General features: G+C 45.7%; 10 protein-coding genes across 10 annotated transcripts; 3 read left to right on the top strand and 7 right to left on the bottom strand. All coding sequences in view use genetic code 12, as the record gives it.

Annotated features, from left to right (window-relative positions):
- Nucleotides 1-291: 291 nt before the first annotated feature.
- On the bottom strand, nt 292-1,662 carry LODBEIA_P08650 (uncharacterized protein; the record flags this gene model as incomplete). Its single annotated transcript, XM_066976832.1, has 1 exon — nt 292-1,662. One exon carries the CDS (start codon nt 1,660-1,662, stop codon nt 292-294), a length of 1,371 nt encoding a protein of 456 aa, XP_066827803.1.
- Nucleotides 1,663-3,058: 1,396 nt separating this feature from the next.
- LODBEIA_P08660 (uncharacterized protein) lies at nt 3,059-3,574 on the bottom strand (the record flags this gene model as incomplete). The annotated part of the gene is made up of 1 exon (XM_066976833.1): nt 3,059-3,574. The coding sequence occupies one exon, from the start codon at nt 3,572-3,574 to the stop codon at nt 3,059-3,061; it is 516 nt and encodes a 171-aa protein (XP_066827804.1).
- A 369-nt stretch (nt 3,575-3,943) lies between these two features.
- On the bottom strand, nt 3,944-4,580 carry LODBEIA_P08670 (uncharacterized protein; the record flags this gene model as incomplete). Its single annotated transcript, XM_066976834.1, has 2 exons — nt 3,944-4,400; nt 4,477-4,580. 2 exons carry the CDS (start codon nt 4,578-4,580, stop codon nt 3,944-3,946), a joined length of 561 nt encoding a protein of 186 aa, XP_066827805.1.
- Nucleotides 4,581-4,834: 254 nt separating this feature from the next.
- Nucleotides 4,835-5,545, bottom strand: LODBEIA_P08680 (uncharacterized protein; the record flags this gene model as incomplete). The annotated part of the gene is made up of 1 exon (XM_066976835.1): nt 4,835-5,545. One exon carries the CDS (start codon nt 5,543-5,545, stop codon nt 4,835-4,837), a length of 711 nt encoding a protein of 236 aa, XP_066827806.1.
- A 501-nt stretch (nt 5,546-6,046) lies between these two features.
- LODBEIA_P08690 (60S ribosomal protein uL15) lies at nt 6,047-6,923 on the bottom strand (the record flags this gene model as incomplete). Its single annotated transcript, XM_066976836.1, has 2 exons — nt 6,047-6,447; nt 6,875-6,923. The coding sequence occupies 2 exons, from the start codon at nt 6,921-6,923 to the stop codon at nt 6,047-6,049; spliced, it is 450 nt and encodes a 149-aa protein (XP_066827807.1).
- Nucleotides 6,924-7,265: 342 nt separating this feature from the next.
- LODBEIA_P08700 (uncharacterized protein) lies at nt 7,266-8,723 on the bottom strand (the record flags this gene model as incomplete). The annotated part of the gene is made up of 1 exon (XM_066976838.1): nt 7,266-8,723. One exon carries the CDS (start codon nt 8,721-8,723, stop codon nt 7,266-7,268), a length of 1,458 nt encoding a protein of 485 aa, XP_066827808.1.
- A 1,152-nt stretch (nt 8,724-9,875) lies between these two features.
- On the bottom strand, nt 9,876-11,889 carry LODBEIA_P08710 (uncharacterized protein; the record flags this gene model as incomplete). Its single annotated transcript, XM_066976839.1, has 2 exons — nt 9,876-11,684; nt 11,773-11,889. The coding sequence occupies 2 exons, from the start codon at nt 11,887-11,889 to the stop codon at nt 9,876-9,878; spliced, it is 1,926 nt and encodes a 641-aa protein (XP_066827809.1).
- Nucleotides 11,890-12,782: 893 nt separating this feature from the next.
- On the top strand, nt 12,783-13,964 carry LODBEIA_P08720 (uncharacterized protein; the record flags this gene model as incomplete). Its single annotated transcript, XM_066976840.1, has 1 exon — nt 12,783-13,964. One exon carries the CDS (start codon nt 12,783-12,785, stop codon nt 13,962-13,964), a length of 1,182 nt encoding a protein of 393 aa, XP_066827810.1.
- Nucleotides 13,965-14,971: 1,007 nt separating this feature from the next.
- On the top strand, nt 14,972-17,746 carry LODBEIA_P08730 (uncharacterized protein; the record flags this gene model as incomplete). The annotated part of the gene is made up of 1 exon (XM_066976841.1): nt 14,972-17,746. The coding sequence occupies one exon, from the start codon at nt 14,972-14,974 to the stop codon at nt 17,744-17,746; it is 2,775 nt and encodes a 924-aa protein (XP_066827811.1).
- A 989-nt stretch (nt 17,747-18,735) lies between these two features.
- Nucleotides 18,736-20,442, top strand: LODBEIA_P08740 (uncharacterized protein; the record flags this gene model as incomplete). Its single annotated transcript, XM_066976842.1, has 1 exon — nt 18,736-20,442. The coding sequence occupies one exon, from the start codon at nt 18,736-18,738 to the stop codon at nt 20,440-20,442; it is 1,707 nt and encodes a 568-aa protein (XP_066827812.1).
- Nucleotides 20,443-21,698: the final 1,256 nt, after the last annotated feature.

The raw sequence follows: 21,698 nt of genomic DNA on the forward strand, positions 1-21,698 counted from the left end.
GCGCGGTAACGATTGCTGCCTGCCCAATGACGCATGAAATGAAGGTAATCGTCACTCTAGAGTAATTCTGGTGCCTTGAAGGTCCCTTCATGATGCCAGAATCTACGCTAGAAAAGAAGTAGAAGAAACTAGAGGAGGATGTTGATTTGGTCTGATTCCCAAAAATATAACTTAGTCAAGCTTAAGAGCTCTCTATCACCATGTTTTTATATTTCTTGAAATTCAATATTGTCCGGCTGTTTTTCTCATTAAACGTACCCATGATTCATTTCATTTCATTTCATTTCATTTTCAATTGCTACTACTACTTATTTTGATTGGCTTTTCCAAAAGATGCCCCATTCTCTCAATCTTGGTGCTGAGATAACCGTCTATTTCTTTACTTTTAATGCCTCTTTTTCTGGCTCCTCCATTTGCTGTTTCGGCATGAACACCATCATCGTCATGGCTATGGTTCCAACTCAACGGTATCATCGGTATTCTTTCCTTCACCTTCACTTCTTGATGTTTACCTTCCACCGCTATGATCTTATCTGGATTATTAGTCAACAATTTAATCTCCACCAAGCCCAAATCCAACAAAATCGCCGTGGCTAACGAGAAATCTCTCGCATCTGCAGGATGTCTCAAGATCAAGTTGGCTTCAACGGTATCTGCTCCCAAGTCCTGCAAGTTGTAGGCTTTCAATTTCTCGCCCAAACCTATGCCTCGTCCTTCTTGTCGCAAATATACCATGCATCCAGTGCCATTTTCCGCCATGATTTTCCCGGCTTGGTCAAATTGCTCGCCGCAGTCGCACCTTGCACTCCATGCTGTTTCACCAGTGTAACATTCGGAATGGATCCGCACCAAGGTCGGTTGCGTAAATGTGGACTCGTCAATTACCAACTCTCCGTCGGGTGTAAAGCGTAATGCTCTCTTGCCATCTGAATCCGCCACTGTCCGGCCGGGCGCTAGCTTGCCTATGTATGCGCCTCGCGTCATTCTATCCTGTTGCGTGTCGCCTGGTCTCTGCTTGAACAAGGACCGAGATCGTATATTTTCGCCAAACACAATGGCCAAATGTTCCTTGTTGTCGACGTTGTTTTCGTAGAGATGCAAGAAAATGTCGGGTCCTTGCGTTGTTGGTATCCTTGCTCTCGCGATACACACAACCCGCGGCAACTCTTCGGGCAAATTGGTGTGATTTCGCATATCCTGCGTTATGACCGGGGGTAACTTGGGCGAGCCCACCTGCTTGCCATATGTGTGGGGCAATTCCTCGCTCGAAGGTCTCGGTGTCACAATGGGTATCTTGGCCACATCTCGAATGTAGTGCTCTATAGTGCCGTTGGAGCCGTCGCTATTCTCCTCGTCGTCGCCGTTATCTTGCTTTTTCACTATCGAAGGCTTTGGATGGAACAAGTGCGACATTTCCGCCGATGTTTTTGTCGATGCGGATAATGGCGCTTTTGGTTTCCTCTTTAATGCGGGTGAATGGCTACGAGTCGGATGCAACCTACTGTGATGACTGTGGAGGTGGTGGTGGTGCAACTGTTTATATTCTTGCAACCGTTTGTTTCCCGTTGAGTTATGAGTCGGGATGGGTATTTGAGAAAGATTCGGCGGAGTTGTTGTTGCTGTGGCTGCTGCTGACGATCTGACGTTGAGGTTGACAGCCATATGTGGGGGCGAGGGGGGGTTGCAAGTGACGGGAGGACAAACAAAAGGAGGTTCCTTGCTTTCAACTGCTCAACTATCTGGTTTCAACCAACCCTACTTGTGCCAGGGTGCTCAGTTCCCGTGCCAGTTGAAAAAAAAAATTGGAGAAAAAAATGTCCTGACTTCTCTGCAGTGGGGCCTTAGTAACGGCTTACGTAACTGCCCTCGGGATGTCGGAATAATCGCAAAAAAGTGTGGAGTACAACTCCAACAACGATGGTGATGGTATGGGATCCGATGAGATTTCAAAGATCTAGCAGTACTCTCGATCTCAACTATGCCGGTTCTGGTGGTGGAGATGTGTCTGCCACGCCTTGCAGTTGGGAATTGGGGAATCGGGTAGGACGTACTTGCTCTTCTTTTTTTTTTGCTACGGATGTGGCAAAAAACTCGGCTTGTAGAGCAAGATCCAATTGGGAACCTCAGTGCGGGGCGCGGGAGACGTTGGTCGAGAAAGAATACCGGTGGCTTTCGAGTGGCAAGAAAAAACAGCCGAGTTCGCTTCTATCGTCGAGTGATGGGGCGAAAGGGGAACAAAAATGCAAGGGAGCGAAGCTCGGAGTCGGTGGGGGAGGGAGGCGAAACAAGCTATTGGCTCGCTATTGTTTGTCTGGGCTATCTGAAGGGCGGTCTGTCCTGTGTGCTTTCTCGTCTTCAAGAGTGTGGAGGTGGAATAGCGAGCAAGTTGACTGTGAAATTTTGACCCGTTGGAGGGACCCACGAGAGGTGCGGAAATAGGCCCCGGTTTATATGTGCACCTCTCCTGCGCACTCCAACGACGAATATTATGAAGCAAATACGGCTTATTAATTTACACGGAGATAGAGTGCGAATAACCAGCGTCTCGGTCATCAGTGACCACGCTATACTGTACTTTTGTATCTAAAGACCATGGACAGGATATCCTAAGGCATGTCCCATCTGCACTAGTCTCCTATTTTAAGAGACTGCAATCGGCTTAAAATCCCAAAAAAAAGCAAAAAAAAAGCGGCCATCGAGTGATGGTTGGTGGTTGGATTGGAGAGATCATTTCTCTTTTACTAAGTGGTGACAAATTGTGGAAAAATGAAAAGTCACGTGCGTCGAGCCCAGGATCTATATTTATCCGTCCCCCTTGACATGCTCTAGCTGGGAGAAGAGGAGATTGAAAGTGGTAGGTGTCTGGCGTTTGCAATATATACATTGAAGTCTTTACTTTATACTTGTTAACCGCTACTTTCTACTGTGAAACAGCTTCGGTATAGCATATCAATGGCATTTGAAAGTGTAGCCTAGACTGAGTCCCAATGAATGCGCTTTAGCAAAACCCTCTCCACGGTCTCCATATTTTTTTTTTTTTTTCAATTTTTTGTTTCCTTTAGCCAACAGTTTTCAAGAACTCGATACAGTCCTGCTCGCTGAAACTCTCCACATCGGGAGTCCACCGTCCAACAGGCAACTGATGCAGCAACACAAGAACACAGGGCAATTTGCCTCCAACAGCATAGTCCACCATCAACTCCAGCCCGCCAGCCAGATCAGCTAGTATATTGACCAAATACACCGGCTTATCTCCATTGGGGTACTTGGACTTGTCGCTCAAGACGTCAAACAACGCCTGGGTGACTCTATTATCCTTGGCAGTAGCAAACGTGAAGTTCAAAAGCACGGGCGGCTTGACGTTGATGTAGTTGTACAACTCTTGCTTCTCTGTAATCCAGACGTCAATTATTCTGTTGCTGGTTGTGAACTGCGAGTACGGTGGCGGATAGATTAACCGTTGCGTTTGCGCTGCTTTTGTCCACGAGGCAAACCATTCAGAGAGCGAGAACGATCTTGCTGGTGGTTGGAACTTGATGGACTGTGCTGCTCTTGCTAGATTCCTGCTGAACATTGTAGTGAGGTTATTATACGGGGGGACGGGGGAAGTATTCGCTGGGTTGGTTGAAGTTGAGGAAGCTTTTGTAAGAATGTAGAGTTGCTGCAAGGGCGTGGAGGAAGCAGTCTTTTGCGACAATTTCGGTGATTGATCATCGTCTATTTTTTTCGCAGCAAAATTGCGCAAACTTATGGGGAATCCGGTTGGAGTACCCCCTACATGGCGCAAATATCACCTGGAGGTATACTGTCCGTCCAAATATCCAAGCAACACGTTGAGCCTGTTTTATTTTGATCTATCGCCTTTTTAATTAGTATATACAAAGGCCAGAAAACTATTTACATATCCCTGTTCTGTCTCTTCCCCCCACTTGAAACCCCCAAACTACTCTTCATCCCATCCATCCTTCCATCTCTGTTTCCAAAACTGACAATCAAACTTGGGTTTGCCCAACTTCACGTTAACGTCATTGTGGGCCTCGCATAGCCATTTCCCCAATTGGTCTTGACTCAGCGTAGCAGGCTCATTCTTTTCGAGAAACCGGGTAAAGTCCTCGCCGCAATACCAGCAAGGGTAAAAACCAGCAAATAACGAAAGAAACAGTTTCATGTCTCGTTGCTGTTTTGTAGTTGGTTCTTCTGGGTACGTCGCTGCTATCGAGTGAAGTAGCGTCCATGACGATTTGCCTAGTTGGCCCACGTCGGGTGGGTCTTCTTTTGCATAGTGGCGAAGCGTGGGCTTTGTCGTCGTCGTGGGTGTGGTCACCGCTGCGGTTTTTTTCAGCGTGGATGCTTTGCCCGTGGCGAATTGAAAATCGAGTAAGGTGTTACATGCACGGCAACTGGTTTATATAGGTTAGCATTAAAATGGGTCTCCCTGTGAGGCACATAATGCCTCCGTGTGTCTGTGAAACGTACGGTTTGCCGTCCTTGTCGTAGATGATCTTGCGTCCACTGGCACCAAACTGAGGTAGCGGACTCGTTGAAGCTGGCGGCTTCTCCTCCGTCTCCGTAGATGACATCTTGCGTTAGAAAGGCTTTGCGGAGCTTAGTAATGTGGATTGGATTCGATGCGATAGAGCTAAGGGAAACGCGAGGAAATTTAAAGAAATGCGATTTTTCCAAGGTGCTCCAGCTCAACGTGGCGCGGTGGAGGTGAAGATGGAGATGCCCAATGTTTCAATTCGCCAACTCTCTTACACTCAACATTTTGATATATCTAGCTCTATAAATACTCTATAACTCCTCCTCCTCCTCATCATCATCATCATCATCATCATGCCAGTTCCTTTTCCAGTTCCAACTTCTTGATTAAAGCTTCTCGTTTCCGTAATACTGCATCACATAACTCTCCAACTTCCTTAGTCTTAATAGCAGCCCTAGCAGTGTAAAACTCGCGCAAGTCATACTTCAACCCGAACCGCTGCTCGTACTCCCACGCCTGTTGAATCATCTCAAGCTTATCGATATCCTTAACATAGCGAGCCTCGGGAGTTCTAATCTCCTCATAATCAAGCCATAGCTCGTGCATCTCGTGCGCAAAGTCAGCATTGTAAGGCTCGATGAGCTGATGCAAGTACTTGATAGTCTCAAACTCTCGACGATGTTTCTCCTCTTTCGGTATACCCGCGAACGGAGTGATGTCCCCCACGAGACACTCGGCAATATCATGGACGATGGCAATCTTGACACATTGGTCCTTGTTGATACTAGCGGGCGGAACTAGCATCGAGATGATGGACATTCGGTACATGTGGTCCGATATGCTCTCGGCGTCTAGCTGGGGGATGTCTCGATCGGTCCATCCTGTTCTTGCCTGGAATTTGAGCGAAGATATAATTTGAACAAATGCAAGAAAATGGTTGATGGGTGCTGGGGTTGTTGTGTCTTGGTCATTGACTGTTTCTGTGAGCAAGTCCTTGATGTGTTTCGGGATGGAGTCCTCGGGCATCCATTGGTTGACTGTCAAGTTGTTTATCGAGCTCATCGCTGGCTTTGAGGTTTGTAAATGTCTTGTGATGCTGTTGAAAGTGGTGGATACAGATATTTTCTTAGGTAAAGCCGCTGTGAGTGAGTATATTGACATTCGAGGTTTTTTTTTTTTCAAAAACTAGCTCTTTAAGCTACCTCTAGCGGAATGTAATGGGATGGGGTGGAGTGAAACAGGGGGAGTGTGTGTGTATGTGCCTCCGATGTTGTCGATGTTGTCGATGTTGTCGGTGTTGTCGGCGGTCGTCGAATATAAACATTCACCCACCAATGGTTAATTCTCCACCCGGATCTGGAATAATCTCTAAACAAAATGCAGCCGATCTCACTCTCTGAGTCTCTCCATGAATTCACACTACAAAGCTTTGCCACCCAGATTCAAGAGACTGCAATTCAACAATCGATTGGCAATTGATACTCCTCTAGGAGCCATGTTTTTTTGTTTTTTTTTTCTTCATTAATATACAAAGTTAAAAAGATGACCCTGAGTAATAGCTATTTAAGCAATCAACTCAACAACACCACCAACAGCTCTAATCTTCTCTTCAGCCAATTTAGATACAAATCTAGCCTTGACGATAACTGGAACTTCTGGCAATCTACCTTTACCCAAGACCTTACCGTAGCCAGCAGCCAAAGTGTCGATAACTGGAGCGGCGGAAGCACTGGATGATTGCAAGTATTCGTCCTTCTTATCGCTGTCAACGAGAGTCCACAATTTGTCCAAATTGATTTCTGGCCTCCAGAAGTGACCTTGTTGCTTGTGGTAGTATCTCATACCAACTTTACCAAAGTAACCTGGGTGGTATTTATCTAAATTTGTTCTGTGGTGGTGTTGACCACCAGCTTTACCTCTACCACCGGGATGCTTTCTGTGTTTACCAACTCTACCCTTACCGGCTATTAAAAGTTGTTAGTAAATTCTGCTCATGATTTGCACTGAAAAATAATGAAACTGACAAAAATGGAGTAAAATTGGAAGTAGGATGAGGTAGCGGTGAATAGGCCCCGGGGAAGCTGGAGCTGGATCTGAACTAAAGCCGTCTATATCCGCAGGACACAGGATGCTTCAGAAATGCAAAATTAACGCTGATAAAAAAAAGCATGCTAGCTTCCACTAGCTTTTGAGAATGCTGCTCGATTGTATCTTTGCTGGATATTTGGTAAAAGGATTGCTCCCGCTGAATCGTGGATGATGGAAGCTGCTAGCCAGAGTCACATCCGACTGTCACTCCTCCCCCTCGCTGACTTCACTTGAAAACTGCAAACTTTGCTCCAATTTCTCCCTTTTCTCAAATTCAAAGACTCGTTTTCCGTCATCACATACCAGAAACATTTCCTCTGTGTTTTCTGGTCTTAGTTAATCTAGTAGGCATTGTTGTGTATGGTCAACTGAAGATGGTTTCAACAAGAGGTTGTAGGACCGAAATTTTCACGCTATTGAAAAAAAAAACTTTTGTTAATGGCCCTGTGGTGGGAGTGAGAGAGTGAGAGACAGTGTGGGCGAGAGAGACACTGTGTGTGTGGCAGAGAGAGAGAGAGAGGCAGAGTACTACCTATGGACCAAAGCTACCAAATGGCTCTCGCTGTGTGGGTGCTTTTCTTCACCCTATGTATATAAGTCAAATTGTGCTCCACACGACTAGCATATAGAGAAAAAGCTACCACTTGAATATGAGGTAGGGTTAGTACCCTAACTCACGTGACCATTTTTCCCCTCAGCGATGATTTTCAAATGTACCCCAGACTTCGGCATAGGTGGACTTGCCTTTCGTTTCAGGAATGTAGTTTCTGATGAACCAGACACTAAAGGCACACATTACTGTAAAAATGAAGTAAACATAGCCACCAATTGAGTGTAACAACACTGGGAACGAATAGCCAACAATAAATGTAGCCACCCAATTCAACACGGTTCCGAAACTTTGCGCAGCAGCTTTGGCTTGAGGTTGAGAGACTTCACCAACTAGCAAGAATGGAATTGGTCCTAGGCCAATAGCAAAGAATGTTATGTAGGTGAAAGTTCCCACAATGGCCAAGATTGAGCTGTTGTTGATGATCCCCAACCCCATGAGAACGGTGGCTACTCCCAAAAACGAAACCGATGTAAGAAGCATTGGTTTCCTTCCCAAGCGATCAACAACGTTGGCGGCGCCAAACGTGACAACCACGTTCACCAACGAGATCAAGCAGTTGACCAAGATTGAGTGGTTTGGGAAAATCGACACAAGAACCGAGACGCCGTAGAATATAATTGAATTGATCCCGTCAAACTGTTGCAAAATCAAAATACCTGTTGAGGCAATTCTGGATTTGGCATACTCGGGAGATGTGATGTATTTCTTGAGTGAAACCGATCCTTTTTCAGAAGTTTCATCGTCATCGTCAAAGACTTCTACCGATGGACGACCATCTTCGAGTTGACTATCCTCGACTACAAGTGCATCCGACTCTGGGTCGTTTTCTCCGCCATTTCCATTTCCATTGGTACTACCACCATCACTAGCATTTTGCTTCCAACTCTCAACCTCTTCAGTGACTTGCGAATAACTGCCTCCTCTAAGTCTATGCAACGTCTTGTATGCTTCGTCATGTGCACCTTGAGCAAACAACCAAACAGGAGACTCATGGACACTCACTACCAAAACGATAACATTGCATGTTGCAATGACGGCAGCGGCAATCAACAACCATCTCCAGTCGTTATCGTTCGACAACTTCAACGCAAGCATCTGGGTGATCAAGATGCCGATATTGATACTCACTTGATTCATCGAGCCGAGTAAACCCTTGGCGTGCGTAGGTGCCACTTCATTGATATACAACGAAGTGACAACCAAAGCCAGCCCCGCGCCTAACCCACACACAAATCTCCCAAACACCAACCCGATGAAACTGTTGCTTAACCCATTCAAGATTGAGCCTAGGATAAACATGGCACAGTGTATATAGCTAGTGACTTTCCGCCCGTACTTATCAGTGATCGCTCCCACGTAAAATGAGCCGATTAACCCACCAATGGAGAATATCGACGTGGCCAACCCAATCTGGTCGGGGTTCATGGGAATGCATTGCTTGAAGCCTTTCGACCCGAAAAATGATTCTTCGTATGGTACGGCTCCCGGAACGGAGCGTCTGCAGGATAACACCAACTCCGGTGAGTTCAACTCGGCCATGTGGTATCCGAATTGAAGCGAGCCTAAACATATGATAGATACCGAGACTATGAGGTCGGAGGTTAGACCCCGTGGGTGTGATTGATGCGATGGTGACATTGCATGTATCTGTTTTTTGGGGGGATTGGCCCTGGTGGCGGTGGCGGTGGTGGTGGTGGAGGTAGAGGTGTTGGCTCGGAGAAAAGCTGGAGAAACGTGAAATGGGGTGGTGGCAGGTGAGCCCCCGTTTTGGCTATGTAAAGTATCGCGCTTAACTTTTGTACAATCTTTTTATCTACCCTCGATTTGCACCCAGTCCCAAATTCACCATTTCAAGTGACATTTTTTTCATTTTGAAAGAGAGGGGAGGGGCCACTTTGAATTGAGCTATATTGAGAGAGAGGAATGTATCCGTAATGCAAACGAGGGGGGAGACGCTTTTGATTCTAAGTATTGTTCAGCAACACCAGGTGCTGAAGATGCACCACCTTCGTGGTCCTTGTCTCATGTTAATGACTTCCAGGTTAGGCTTTTGTAACTTGACGAGCTCTTCTGTCCTTATTCCATTCCATGCCCGTTGCATTCTCATATCTTAACGAGCGAAAGAAGAATGCGTCAAGGGCTATTGGAATTCATCATGCAGATCTCAATGGAATGGTGTTCAACTAGAAAATTTCACGCAAACCCGATGCTCCTGAAATTGTGTGGTTCTGGTAGATATGCAAGTGGTTTCAACGATGAGATATGTTTCAAACAAGAGCAAGAAGTGGTGTTTGTTGCATGTTCCACCAGACGATGTTTGTCCTGTCCGGAAAAACCCTGTCTGTAGAAAATTGCAAAAGTCGTCAAGGATCCAGCAAACAGGCTGCAGAAAAACAATAAGTGAAACTAGGAAGCAGAACTATTCCATTGAATTCCTTCATGCGTTGCTATTTCTCTTTCCACCCTTTAAAGAACAAGAAGAAGTATGAAAGGTCAAAGATGCTCAACCTCAAAAGTCTGTCAATCAATTAGGGGGCAATAGCATCAATCCTCGAGCTACACAAAACAGCGCATAAAATACCAACGCCACTTAAGGAAACAAGGCAGTTGTGGCCCGACTTTGTAAATCTGCTCGTAAACGAGCTGCTCTTTAAATAATGTTACAGTAATAGATATATATATAGATCAACTCTATAGAATAGGGAGGAAGTTACCGACAATCATCATAGGAATACCAAACACATCCCGCTTCAAAGTCCACATGCATCCAGTTCTAATCTTGACGTCTCCCTTCGGCGTAAGCAAGGTGCATTCAGTCATTGTTGCCCCCAAGAAATCGCCAAATGCAATTCGAGAAAACACTTGGAAATACTCAAGCACAGACTTGTCATCCAACAACTCCACGATGAATTTCTTTTTGGTGGTTTTGCCACCTAGCAATTCTTCTTTGCTCCAACCGGTGAGGATGCAGAACTCGTCGCCTACGTATGCAATTTCTCCAGTTCTCCTCCATACAATGGTGGGAGTGCCACTAATCTTGACAAAATTGTCATATGTAAGCAACGTTCTTTGAAAGCATTGTTCCATAAATATCAAATCGTGTTCTTTTAAGGAATTGGTGCAGGCTATGAAGGACGGCCGGTATGCCGCCATTGACTCGGCCATTTTCACAAGCATGGGCTTGGAAAACCGCTTTCTCAAGTAGGCAATGAGGGAGTGGTACCCCGGTGTATATGAAAAGGGTTTTCGAACTTTTGCATAGATTTCCTCTGGCTCCTTGTATAATGTGTCCTCGGTGCTATTTATTTGACTTGTGCTATCTTCTGGCAAAATCCCCACGGAGAATGAAAGCTTCAGTTTGGAATTTCGCTCCCTGTATACGACATAGTCATCGTTTTTCATCTGGTCAATGGCGGTGATCACATCGGGGAAGAAAACGGTATTATCCGAGTCGGTCTTTCCGACGAAATATTGATTAATGCTATCGTCACACTTGGGATTCGACGAGTCTTCATAGATGCTGGCTCTGGTATGGTTGAGTGGCGATGGTGTAGTTGTGGCATTGTGGTCAAATGATTCATTGCGGATCTTTAATGCTTCAGAGGAAGGCAAGTGCGGTCTAATTGGTGCGTTGTTTGGTAAATTGTGAGGCGAATGAGTAGGTGAAAACCCGTGTGAGTTTGGCGTCCCTTCGTTTGAAGTTGTTTGGTGGCCAAAAGTATCCTGCAAGATGTTGGACAAAGTTGCGTATTCCAAATCGGCAGCAGAAGACATGAATTTGGTCCTACTTTGCGGGTTAATGTGGTTGGACTGAGAGTTTAGGCTGATTGAATGTTGCAGTAACTGATAAGGGTGGTGAGTATGTGAGTTTGTTTCTCCGTAAACACGCTGTTGCTGTTGTTGGTTCTGGTGGTTCTGGTGGTGGTGGTGATTCTCTGTATCCGGAAGAAACGGGTGAGTCAATTCTGGGGCTGTTGAGCTGTGCTGGAACATCGTAGCTTCATGAGTTCTATGGTTTGAAACTTCAAGTTCATGTGGTTGAGGCAATCTTCGAGGTTGTGCCGGAAACGGCAGCTGCTGAGACTGCGGTTCACACTGTGGTTGAATGTGATCCTGGGCGTGTAGTTGTGGATTTTGACTCGGTAAATGCGCCGGTGGGACCAGCTGCAGTTGATCTACTTGTGGTTGTGCCCCTACCTCCGGTATTCGTTCGCGCATTTCCCGCTGCTGTGGTTGGACCTGTGGCAGCTCGGTACGAGCAGGTTCAAATGTCGACGAGGGGGTATGCAAGCTCTGAATATTTTTGCCGTCGACAGCATGTCCACTTGAATTCAAACTCGAGTTGGGGATATCGTCCAAATACTTTTTCCTTTTCCTTGGGGCGTCTTGACAGGTCAGTTCAAACCCTCGTTGGATGCACCGTTTACAAGGTCTTCCCGAGTCACAAGTCATGTGTGCCTTATGACAATGATTACATGCTCTAGACGTCTTTTTACGTTTCTAGAAATGAAATAAAAAAAAAAAAAAGATGTTAGCTCTTTGGTCGTTGGAAGCTATTCGCATGCATGCGTGAAACAAGACAACATACCTGTTTGCTTGGAGGACTAGTAGTGGCAGTGGTAATAGCAGGGGTGCTGGTGGCAACGGCCTGGCCACCGTCATTGGTTTCCAATTTGACATGTGGTTTCTGTTCATCAGCCAACATTCTTGCTTGCCTAGTTTCTGCAAATGTGTCTCTGTAGCCACTCGACGCGATGAGCGCAATATGTCTCTTCCCCTCTGTAGCCAATTCTGTGCCCCCCCTCCCGCTCTGTCTCGAGATTGTGGGCAAAATGGTGGGGAAAGTCAATGATGGGAGAACGTGAAACTGCCGCGGGTATTATTATGATTTTTTTTTTCTTTTCAATTAGCGCCTGCTGCCGGTGGGTTTCTTTTGCGGGAAGAGAACGAGATTGTAATACTGCCGTATTACAACTAGAACTGCTACAACCGCTACTACTGCGACGGCTGCAGTGGGGCGGGTATGACGAAATAACGGTCCTCGTCGCAAACCGCAGTTTCCAACGGCCACCGACTGCAAAAAGAAAAAAAAAACCGGCACTTCAACTCAACACACGTTGTTGCTGGATTGACTCTGAATGTGTATTGGATGAAAGATGTCCCAGTTGTGGAGATAATGTGTGTAGAGGAGATTGCGCATGTCCTTTTTTTCAAGGGCGTGACTTTCACGTGATCTGCACGTGACGTACCACTTGTGACACACTGTTGGGATTTCCTTTTTGTCAGTATCAATTTCACAACAAGCAGCTTAAGGCAAAAGAGTGAAAACAGTCGAGTTAGTTGCAGGTCGAGATACCTATAAGTTCTGAACCAGGAAAAAGGCTGATTTTGGCATCTACTGTGCTTATCCACTGACGAAACACATCCTTGTAAGAGTGTTAAACTAGCAATCTGAAGCAGGGTCGTGTGAGGTTAGCCAAATATTGATGGATATTTTTCACTCCCATATTTCATTCGACTCCCACTCTGTGGAAAAAAAAACCAAGACTCATCAGAGGTAGCTAGTTTACTCAACCATCCCCCCACGGTACCCACAGTATGTCTCAATTTCTCAAAAAGTTTGCAAAAATACCAATTTCAGCTATTCCAGAGCAGTTGGTTTCTGTTGCCTTTCCAGAAGTGTCTCCTGAGCTGAAGGCATTGTCCTCGCAATTTGAAACTTTATCGTCAAGATTAGACGAAAAGGACACTTTACCACAAATCAATGATTCGTTAAGAAGCAAGACGTTTGTAAGTGGAAGCACTCCATCCAGAGCCGACTTTGTGCTATTCAAATCGGTGTTTCCAGTAGCGTCCAAATGGACTTCAAAAGACGATTTAGCTCAGTATAGACATATAATTAGATGGGTCGATTTGGTCCAAAACACATTAGTCGCTGTGCCAGAGCCTTTGAAAGTGGATTTCGATGTTGAGATTCCTAGAGAAGTGAAAGAAAAAAAGAAACCAGCAGCAAAGGAAGGAGACAAACAGCAAGGAGCTGGTTCTGCAAATGACAAATCCAGCAAAAAAGATGCCAAAGAGAAGGAGCAGGAGCAGAAGCAGAAGCAGAAGCAATCGCCTGGTGCCGCTGCTGCTCCAGCTTTAACCGAAGAACAGCTCAAAGAAAGAGCTGCTGCCAAAGAAGCCAAAAAGGCAGCTAAAGCCAAACTCAATGCCGAGAAGCAACAGCAACAAAAATCTGCCTCCACCACCGCCTCGACTCCTTCACCAGCAATGGTTGACCTCAGGGTTGGATTCATTCAAAAAGCTGAAAGACACCCAGACGCCGACTCCTTGTATGTCTCCACCATTGACATGGGCGATGAAGAAGGTCCAAGAACTGTTTGCTCCGGCTTGGTTAACTACATCCCCATCGAAGAGATGCAAAAGCGGTTTGTTGTGGTGGTGGCCAATTTGAAACCAGTAACAATGAGAGGAATCAAGAGTTGCGCCATGGTTTTGTGTGCTTCTAGTGATGACCACACAACGGTTGAGTTTGTCAACCCGCCAAAGGACTCAAAAGCCGGTGACAAGATCTTTTTCGAAGGCTTCAACGGTGTACCTGAAAAACAATTGAATCCAAAAAAGAAGATTTGGGAAGCTATACAACCCAAATTCACCACTACTGCCGACTTTGCAGTTACCTTCACCCCTGAAGAAGGATCCGAGCCAAAGAATTTGGTTAATGAAAAGGGCGAATTGTGTAGAAACTCAACCCTCGTTGGTGCACACGTCAACTAAAGCATCTGAGACAAGCAAAATTTTATGCCATGTGTGTGGGACTCCAGATGAGTGGCTATGCGTGCATGAATAGAGAGGTGTTTGTCAACCTTGGTGAACTTGTTGAAAGAAAGGGAAGAGAGGGCGCCGAAAATACAACAAAGTGCATAAAAATTCGTGATCGACTTACGTAGAGGATGTATGTGTGTGTGTTGGTATTGGTGGTAGTATCAAGGACGCTAATTCATGTAGGCTTATGCCAGCCAAGGCCTATAATATCCACAACTGGGGTACGGTGCTACTACCACTATTACGACCATGACTTGCACATGCTGTATAGTACAGACGATGTGCCTCTGTGAACCGCAAACTTTGCCTAGGCTACATACATAATATACATGCACCATAGAATGCATCAGGTATTTTATATCGATTGTCTTGAGAACAAGTGAGGGTCATAACTTAACTCTCATGCATTAAGGCTCTTCCTCTCCAACCTCTTCCTCTTAGTTACGAGCGTGAGTGCTTCCTTCCCCTAGTGTGCTGCTGCTCTACCTGGTAGTTGGTTAACAGACCCACGTCGTGTCGTGCCTTACTAATTATACTGTGGTCAAAAGAAAAAGAAGCATCATCGTAATCCCATGTTTCCTCTACACTTTTGGTGGTTCGACAGGGTTTTCCAAGATTGACGCCAGAACCAGAAACGAAATTTGCGTCCACACCAAAAGACAAAAAAAAAGCCAAAAAAACCACACACTTATTCAAGCACCACATACATACATCACGCAACTCTACAGAAGACAAGCTGGACACCAAGGCAGATATATATTCGATTGAAATCAAAGCCCTTTTCCATTCAACGCTCCTGATCATTTTCCTGAGGCATCCAAAGAATATTCGACTTTTAATTTTCAGCCATCACGAGGAATGCTCACCTCTTTGTAATCTCCTACCTATGTGCAATATATATACATCCCAATTGAACTTTTTGCAAACCTCAAAGAGAATTTTTTTTTTACAGTTGGTTGATGATGAACAAGAATCCCGCTCTTGAGGACATGATTTCACCACTGAGCACCACCAACGAGTCCTCGCCCACTTCAAATGCAGGCAAAAGGCCCATGACCACAAGCACCTCATCTTCGTCGTCTGTTGACCATAAACGCAGACGGGTCACTCGCGCTTGCGATACTTGCCGACTGAAGAAGGTAAAGTGCGATGGAAGACAGCCGTGCATCCACTGCACAGTCTATTCCTTTAGATGCACGTATGACCAGCCAAATGTTCGCAACAAGAAAAACACCGGTATCCCCAAAGCAGTCGACCGTGCTTCTTCGTCGTTTGCCAACTCCACCGTGGGGTCTATAAATGGGGTCCCCATCGACTCCTACCCGACTAAAAACTTGATCATTGCCCAGCAAGTCATCGGCACCTTGTTGCCCAACTTGCGGATCAATTTTCTTGACCAAAACTTGAGTTTTGACCTCGATCGGTTCCAGCGAGCCGTGTCGCATGTGGAGCATAGACTGAGTGCATTGACAAACAGCTTGAAAGATGTCTCGGAGATGACGCAGGATCCAGACGCGATAATCCCACCGCCAAGAACCTATTCTGTTAGTGCTCACTCTGATGACTCCACCTTACCGCAATCGCCATGCGAAATTAAATTGATGCTCCCGCCAAAGGAAGAGGCATTGCGCTTGATCTACACCACTTGGACAAAAGCGTGCGTGTTGTTTAGGTTTTACCACCGACCCTCGATGTTGGAAGAGATTGACTTGCTTTATTCGTTGGACCCATCGCAGTACGGAGACCGACAACAAAAGTTTTTGCCGTTTTTATATTCGAGTCTTGCTTGTGGTTCTTTATTCAGCAAGAGTCCATACACCAACTCCACCGTTAATGATGATTTGGAAGATGACGGATTCAAATATTTCTTGGAAGCTAGGAAATTGATTGATATCAGCAATGTCGGCGACTGCAATTCTATCCAGATTATCATAATGATGATCATCTACTTGCAGTGCTCGGCGCGTTTGTCTACTTGCTATTCTTATATCGGCATCGCGTTGCGAAGCGCTTTAAAGGAAGGGTTGCACAGAAACTTGTCGGTGTTTCAAAACTCGAGGAGGAAACTAGACACGATAGAAGTTGACACGCGGAAGAGAATGTTTTTCACGATATACAAGATGGACATCTACATCAACTCGCTATTGGGTTTACCAAGGTACCTTCACGAAGACGAGTTTGATCAAGAACTACCCGTGGACATGGACGACGAAAACATCACGAGATCCGGTTACGATTATGAGAAACAGGATGGGAAACTAAGCTCGTCCGGTTGCGCTAACTACCACACAAAGTTGATGTTCATCATGTCGCATATTATCAAGAAGTTGTATCCGGTGAAAGTCACCAATGTTGGTAAAAACCCAGGACCAGACGACATTCATCGCAATGTGACCGAATTGGAAATTGAGTTGAAAACGTGGTTGAATAATTTGCCCAAGGAATTGCAGCCCACGGATCCAAACTCAAGCAAGATCGATGTACCCGAGAAATTTGTGTTGGCCAATTGCTACCTCCAATTGGCGTTTTTAAACTGCCAAATCATGCTATATCGTCCCTTTATCCATTTCATAAGCGACTCTAGAAGTGGGAGGTCTTCGGATCCGCGGTCGTTGATTCGAGGTAGAAACTGCATCAAGATTGCCCGGATGGTTGTCAAGTTGGCAAACAAGATGATTGACGAGAAGCTCTTGATTGGCACCTATTGGTTTTCCTTGTACACGATCTTTTTCAGTATTGCCTGTTTGGTTTATTATTACCATTTTGCTAACTACAACAATAATGGTCTCGGCGCCAACTATGCCGGCGTGCTATTTGACGACGACTTGAACATTGACATCATCAAGAAGGACATTGAGATTGGTAAAAAGGTTTTGGACTGCTTGAAAAACTCGTCGACGAGTTCATTGCGGATATACAACATATTGAACACCTTGTTTGAGCAACTCAACAGGAAGACAGCATCGAGATCTTTGGTGAAGAATTCTTTACGAAATGACTCGTCGTCAGCGGCAACCGCACCGTTGTCCTCTTCCTCGTCCTCCACTTTGTCAGCGCCGCCGGTGGCGTCGAAAGCAGTACCCGTGCAGCAAGCTGAGCAGTTCAAGTCTGACAAAATAAAGACGACATTTAAGAACTTCGACCAGAACAACCAGTACGCGCAACCGGACAAGAAAGATGATTTGGGTCAGTATTTCGAAAACCACAACATTGACCGGTTCCAATCCACGTTGGAAATCCCCAGAGAGATCACCAATATCGCTAAACTCAGCCCCGTGAAGGAAGAAGAAAACGAAGAGATTGGGTCTAAAGCGGGCGCTGATTTGACTGACAACTACATGCCCGGTGTGTTTGACAAGCTCGATTCGCAGATATTTGGAAAGATATTGCCTCCGTATATGACCAAAAATAACGAGATTCTCAGTAATCTACAGCAACAACACCTGTTACAACTGCAGCAACAACAACAACAGTCACAGCAGCCACAACAGCTACAACAACAGGACGGAAGCATAGGCGATGCCCAAGTTTCTCCCCTGTCAAACGCAAACGACAACTCTGCTTCGGGGATGCAAAATCAGAATGAGGCCGGAGAGAGCGGCAGCGCAACTGTTCCCGAAGATATCCTCGACTTTGACGAGCTCATTTCATCATTGAACAACGCCAATGGATTCGAAGGTGGGTACACTAACGACGGCGGACCTTCTTCTATTGACTATATGGCCCCACTCTGAGACACCATGCTGCTCGAATTTCCTTTTCTTTTCAGTTCCTGTAATATTACGAATCGCTGCAAATGCCTGTATTTTTTTTACTTTTACGTGACCACCGTATAGATGCTGAATTGCAGAATATATTTTGATAGAACAACATATATGTGTATCTTATCTTATGTTATCTTATGAATGAGTTCCATGGGGGGGTTTTTTCTCGGTCCTAAAAAAAAAACGTTTTGTGTGATGTAACATCGGCTCGGGTTTAAAATCACGGGTGTCCGATTCAAATTCCCGAAGCGTGGTGTTGGGAAAACAGTGGGAAAGCGCGTTTCAAAAGACGTTCCGCTGCTCATCTAGGCCTCCCTGACCTCATTTGAGCAACTCGCTCCAACTGAGGAAGAACGTCTACACCTCGATGTTGTCTTGCATTGCTCTCTACAGCAAAGTCGGGGATGTGAGTCTGTTAAGGTCCGACAAAAAGAGAGCGCGAGTTGGCGGCAAAAGCGTGACACAAAATCGGGCAAGAATGCGACCTGGTCGAGATCCGAGCCGCTCAAGGACAGGGGTTCGGCCATGTCAAAACTGCTGTGCAAGAAGCAGTCAATCTAGATACAAAACAAGAAGCAGGTGTGACTTACCATAGTGCCCACTGGATTCCAACTACCAATGATGGCATGTGAAGTAGCTGTAATGGAGCCCTTCGTTGTCTGAAAAAAGAAAAGGTTTTTCTTTGACGTTTATACTCGATTGCTATTGGTATGATTTATTTAGCTGCAAAACAAGTCGCCATGCGTCTTGCTAAATCCCAACACTCTATCCACCATTAAGAATAGGCAAGTTGTTACTAGAAATACAGAGCAAAGGCAAGAGTTGGACTGTCTGTTTTTTTTTTTTTGCTTTTTTTTTTACACCAGGTCCAAATTTTTTTTTTACTGACAAGGATTACCAGGGAAGATCAATTCAATCGTGAGAGGTCTGCTCGGATTGGATAAAATAAGGACAGAGCTATGTTGACCAGACTAGCTTCGAGAAGAGTGATATCTTCGCTTCAGCACCAATATCAGCACCAGCACCAGGCCGCTGCCGCGAGGATATGTGCTCGGCTGCTAATCAGGCACTACTCCGCTTCGACACCAATCAAAAAGCCCAGTGTGCTCAAGAAGCTCTTCAAATACACGGTGGGTACCGGTTTTTTGGCAGTCACGGGTTTTGTAGGGTGGGTCTACTACAAAATCTACCAAGAATCGCATCCAATTGAACAAGAACCTCAACTGCCAGTTTTCCCCACTGGAGAAAAGAAAAAGACATTGGTGATTTTGGGCTCCGGATGGGGCGCCATCCCGCTTTTGAAAAGCATCGATACGACGTTATACAACGTCATCTTGATCTCGCCACGAAACTATTTTCTTTTCACTCCGTTGTTGCCTTCGGTGCCCACCGGTACCGTCGATATGAAGTCGATTATCGAGCCCGTGAGATCAATCACGAGGAGATGCAAGGGAGAAGTGCAGTATTTGGAGGCTGAGGCAGTCGATATCGACCCTGAGAACAATACGTTGAAAGTGCAACAGTCCACCACGGTTTACTCGGGCCACTCCAACGAAGATTCGTCGGCGTCGCACTTGACCAAGTCGCATGAACATGGCTTGGATTTGATCACCGCGAAAGTGAAATACGACTATTTGGTAGTTGCTATCGGGGCCCAGCCTTCCACGTTTGGCTTGCCTGGCGTTGCTGAGCACTCGACGTTTGTTAAAGAGGTTAGCGACTCGGCCAGAATCAAGAAAAGCATTGTTGATTTGACTGAAGCTGCCAACATGTTGCCCGAGAATGACAAGGAGCGCAAGAGATTATTGCATATTATCGTGTGTGGAGGAGGACCCACAGGAGTTGAAGCCGCGGGCGAGATCCAAGATTACATCGACCAGGACTTGAAGAAATGGATGCCGGAAGTCGCCCATGATCTCCGCGTCACCTTGGTTGAGTCCCAGCCCAAGGTGTTGCACACCTTCAGCCCCAAATTGGTTGAGTACACCAACCAAATCTTCAAGGACACCAACATCAACTTGATGACCAACACGAGAATCACTGCCGTCGACGACAGCTACGTTACCGCATGGCACAAGGACTCGAACAAGACCGAGGTCATCCCTTACGGCATGTTGATCTGGGCCACGGGTAACGCCACCAGGAGCTTCACCAAGATCGTAATGAGCAAAATCGACGCGCAAAAGAACGCCAAGCGCGGTTTTTTGGTGGACGAGCATCTCAGACTTAAGGGGTCTGAAAACATTTACGCCTTGGGAGACTGCACTTTTACAAAGTACCCACCCACGGCGCAAGTTGCGTTCCAACAAGGGGAATATTTAGCCAACTATTTTGAAAAATTGCAAAAATTGGCGAGCTTGAAGTACAAGATTGAACACGAGTCTCACCCGACAGAAATGTTGCAGCATCGAGCTGAGAAGTTGGAGACCAAGTTGCCCAAGTTCACTTACAACTATATGGGATCGCTTGCTTATATCGGGAGTGAGAAGGCCGTGGCTGATTTGGCGTGGGGGTCGTGGTCCAATGTGTCCGCGGGCGGCAATTTGACTTTCTTGTTCTGGAGATCGGCGTATATCTACATGTGTCTTTCCGTGAAGAACCAGGTTATGGTGTGCATGGATTGGGTCAAGGTGTATTTATTTGGTAGAGACTGCTCCAGGGAATGAAGAAACCGTTGCGGGGAGTTTATATAGAGACGATAGAGCCTATAGACATTAAACAGAGACCACCACTACTACTACTACTAAACTGAATAAGAATAAAAACATTTTTCAAGAATCCACTCGGAGGAATGGTTGTTGAAATGAAAAAAAAAAGAAAAAAAAAAAAGAAAAAGAAAATCCGTGTGTTGCGAGTTCAGATATTTTTTCCTCAGTGCTTGGCGCAACCTAGGCCTAAGGAAGAGGGTGAGTGCTCCGGAATAAACGAAAAAGGGGGACGGGTTGTTCCGAAGTTTGGTTCAATGCGAGTACGAGTAGACCTCCAATATACGACCATCTAGAATCGAAGCATGGGTGTTTGTTTGCATTGGCGCAGACATCGTTCAAATCTTGGACCAGGCACCACCCCCAATTTTCCCCCAACCTTACCTCCAACCCCAGCCTTTCCCCACAGAGGTACAAGCAAGAAAACAAAGGTGTGAGGTGTAACGCTCCACGCATAACTTTTTCTTTTTCCGCCCAACGTGAAAATGCGGGTTGGGCTCATAACAGGCACTTTCAACCTCAGGTATGTTTTGTTCGCCGAGGGAAGAAGACACCACACACGTCCCATCTAGTGATGGTTTGACAATTTGTATGGGAGGAGGTATGTCCGTAATTCGGTATTTTTTACGAAGTGGCGGCATAAGTATTGTTCCAGAAAGTCATCACGTACATGTCAGCTCATGGAGATGGTTTTAAAAGGTGCAAATTGCTTAGAGCGTCGACTGAATAACTGGAACTTTGTCGATAAAACGAAGACCCCATTTTCAATCTTGAGGACTCCAAGTAAAAACCTCCAACTTGAAAACGTCGAGCCAAAACCAAAAAAAAAAATGTAGTCATCTTCAGCGCATAAAAATATTTCCCGACCATCATCAAGTCTAGCAAGGTTTTCGTTTCAGTAAAGCAAACACTTGAAACCATACCACACGAAAACAAGCAACCACTAAAAACAAACCTCCCGCAGCTAGCCTTGCTCTAGCCAACAAATATACATACGGTTAAAGATCCTTTCCCCGCAACCCTTCCGCCGCCCCTTTGCCCCAGGTTTGTAAACGAGTTCGCCTCTTGGAGAAAAAAAATTCACAGACGCAATAGCAACTGGCGTTTAACCCATTTTTCATTTTTTTTTTCTCTTATTTATCTGAGATTCTGCGGTGAATGCCGTGTAGTCTGCTCCAATCGAAGGAGTCAACATGGATGCAAAAGTGGACATAACC

Source organism: Lodderomyces beijingensis (assembly GCF_963989305.1).
Source record: "Lodderomyces beijingensis strain CBS 14171 genome assembly, chromosome: 1".
NCBI classification, from domain to species: Eukaryota; Fungi; Ascomycota; class Pichiomycetes; order Serinales; family Debaryomycetaceae; genus Lodderomyces; species Lodderomyces beijingensis.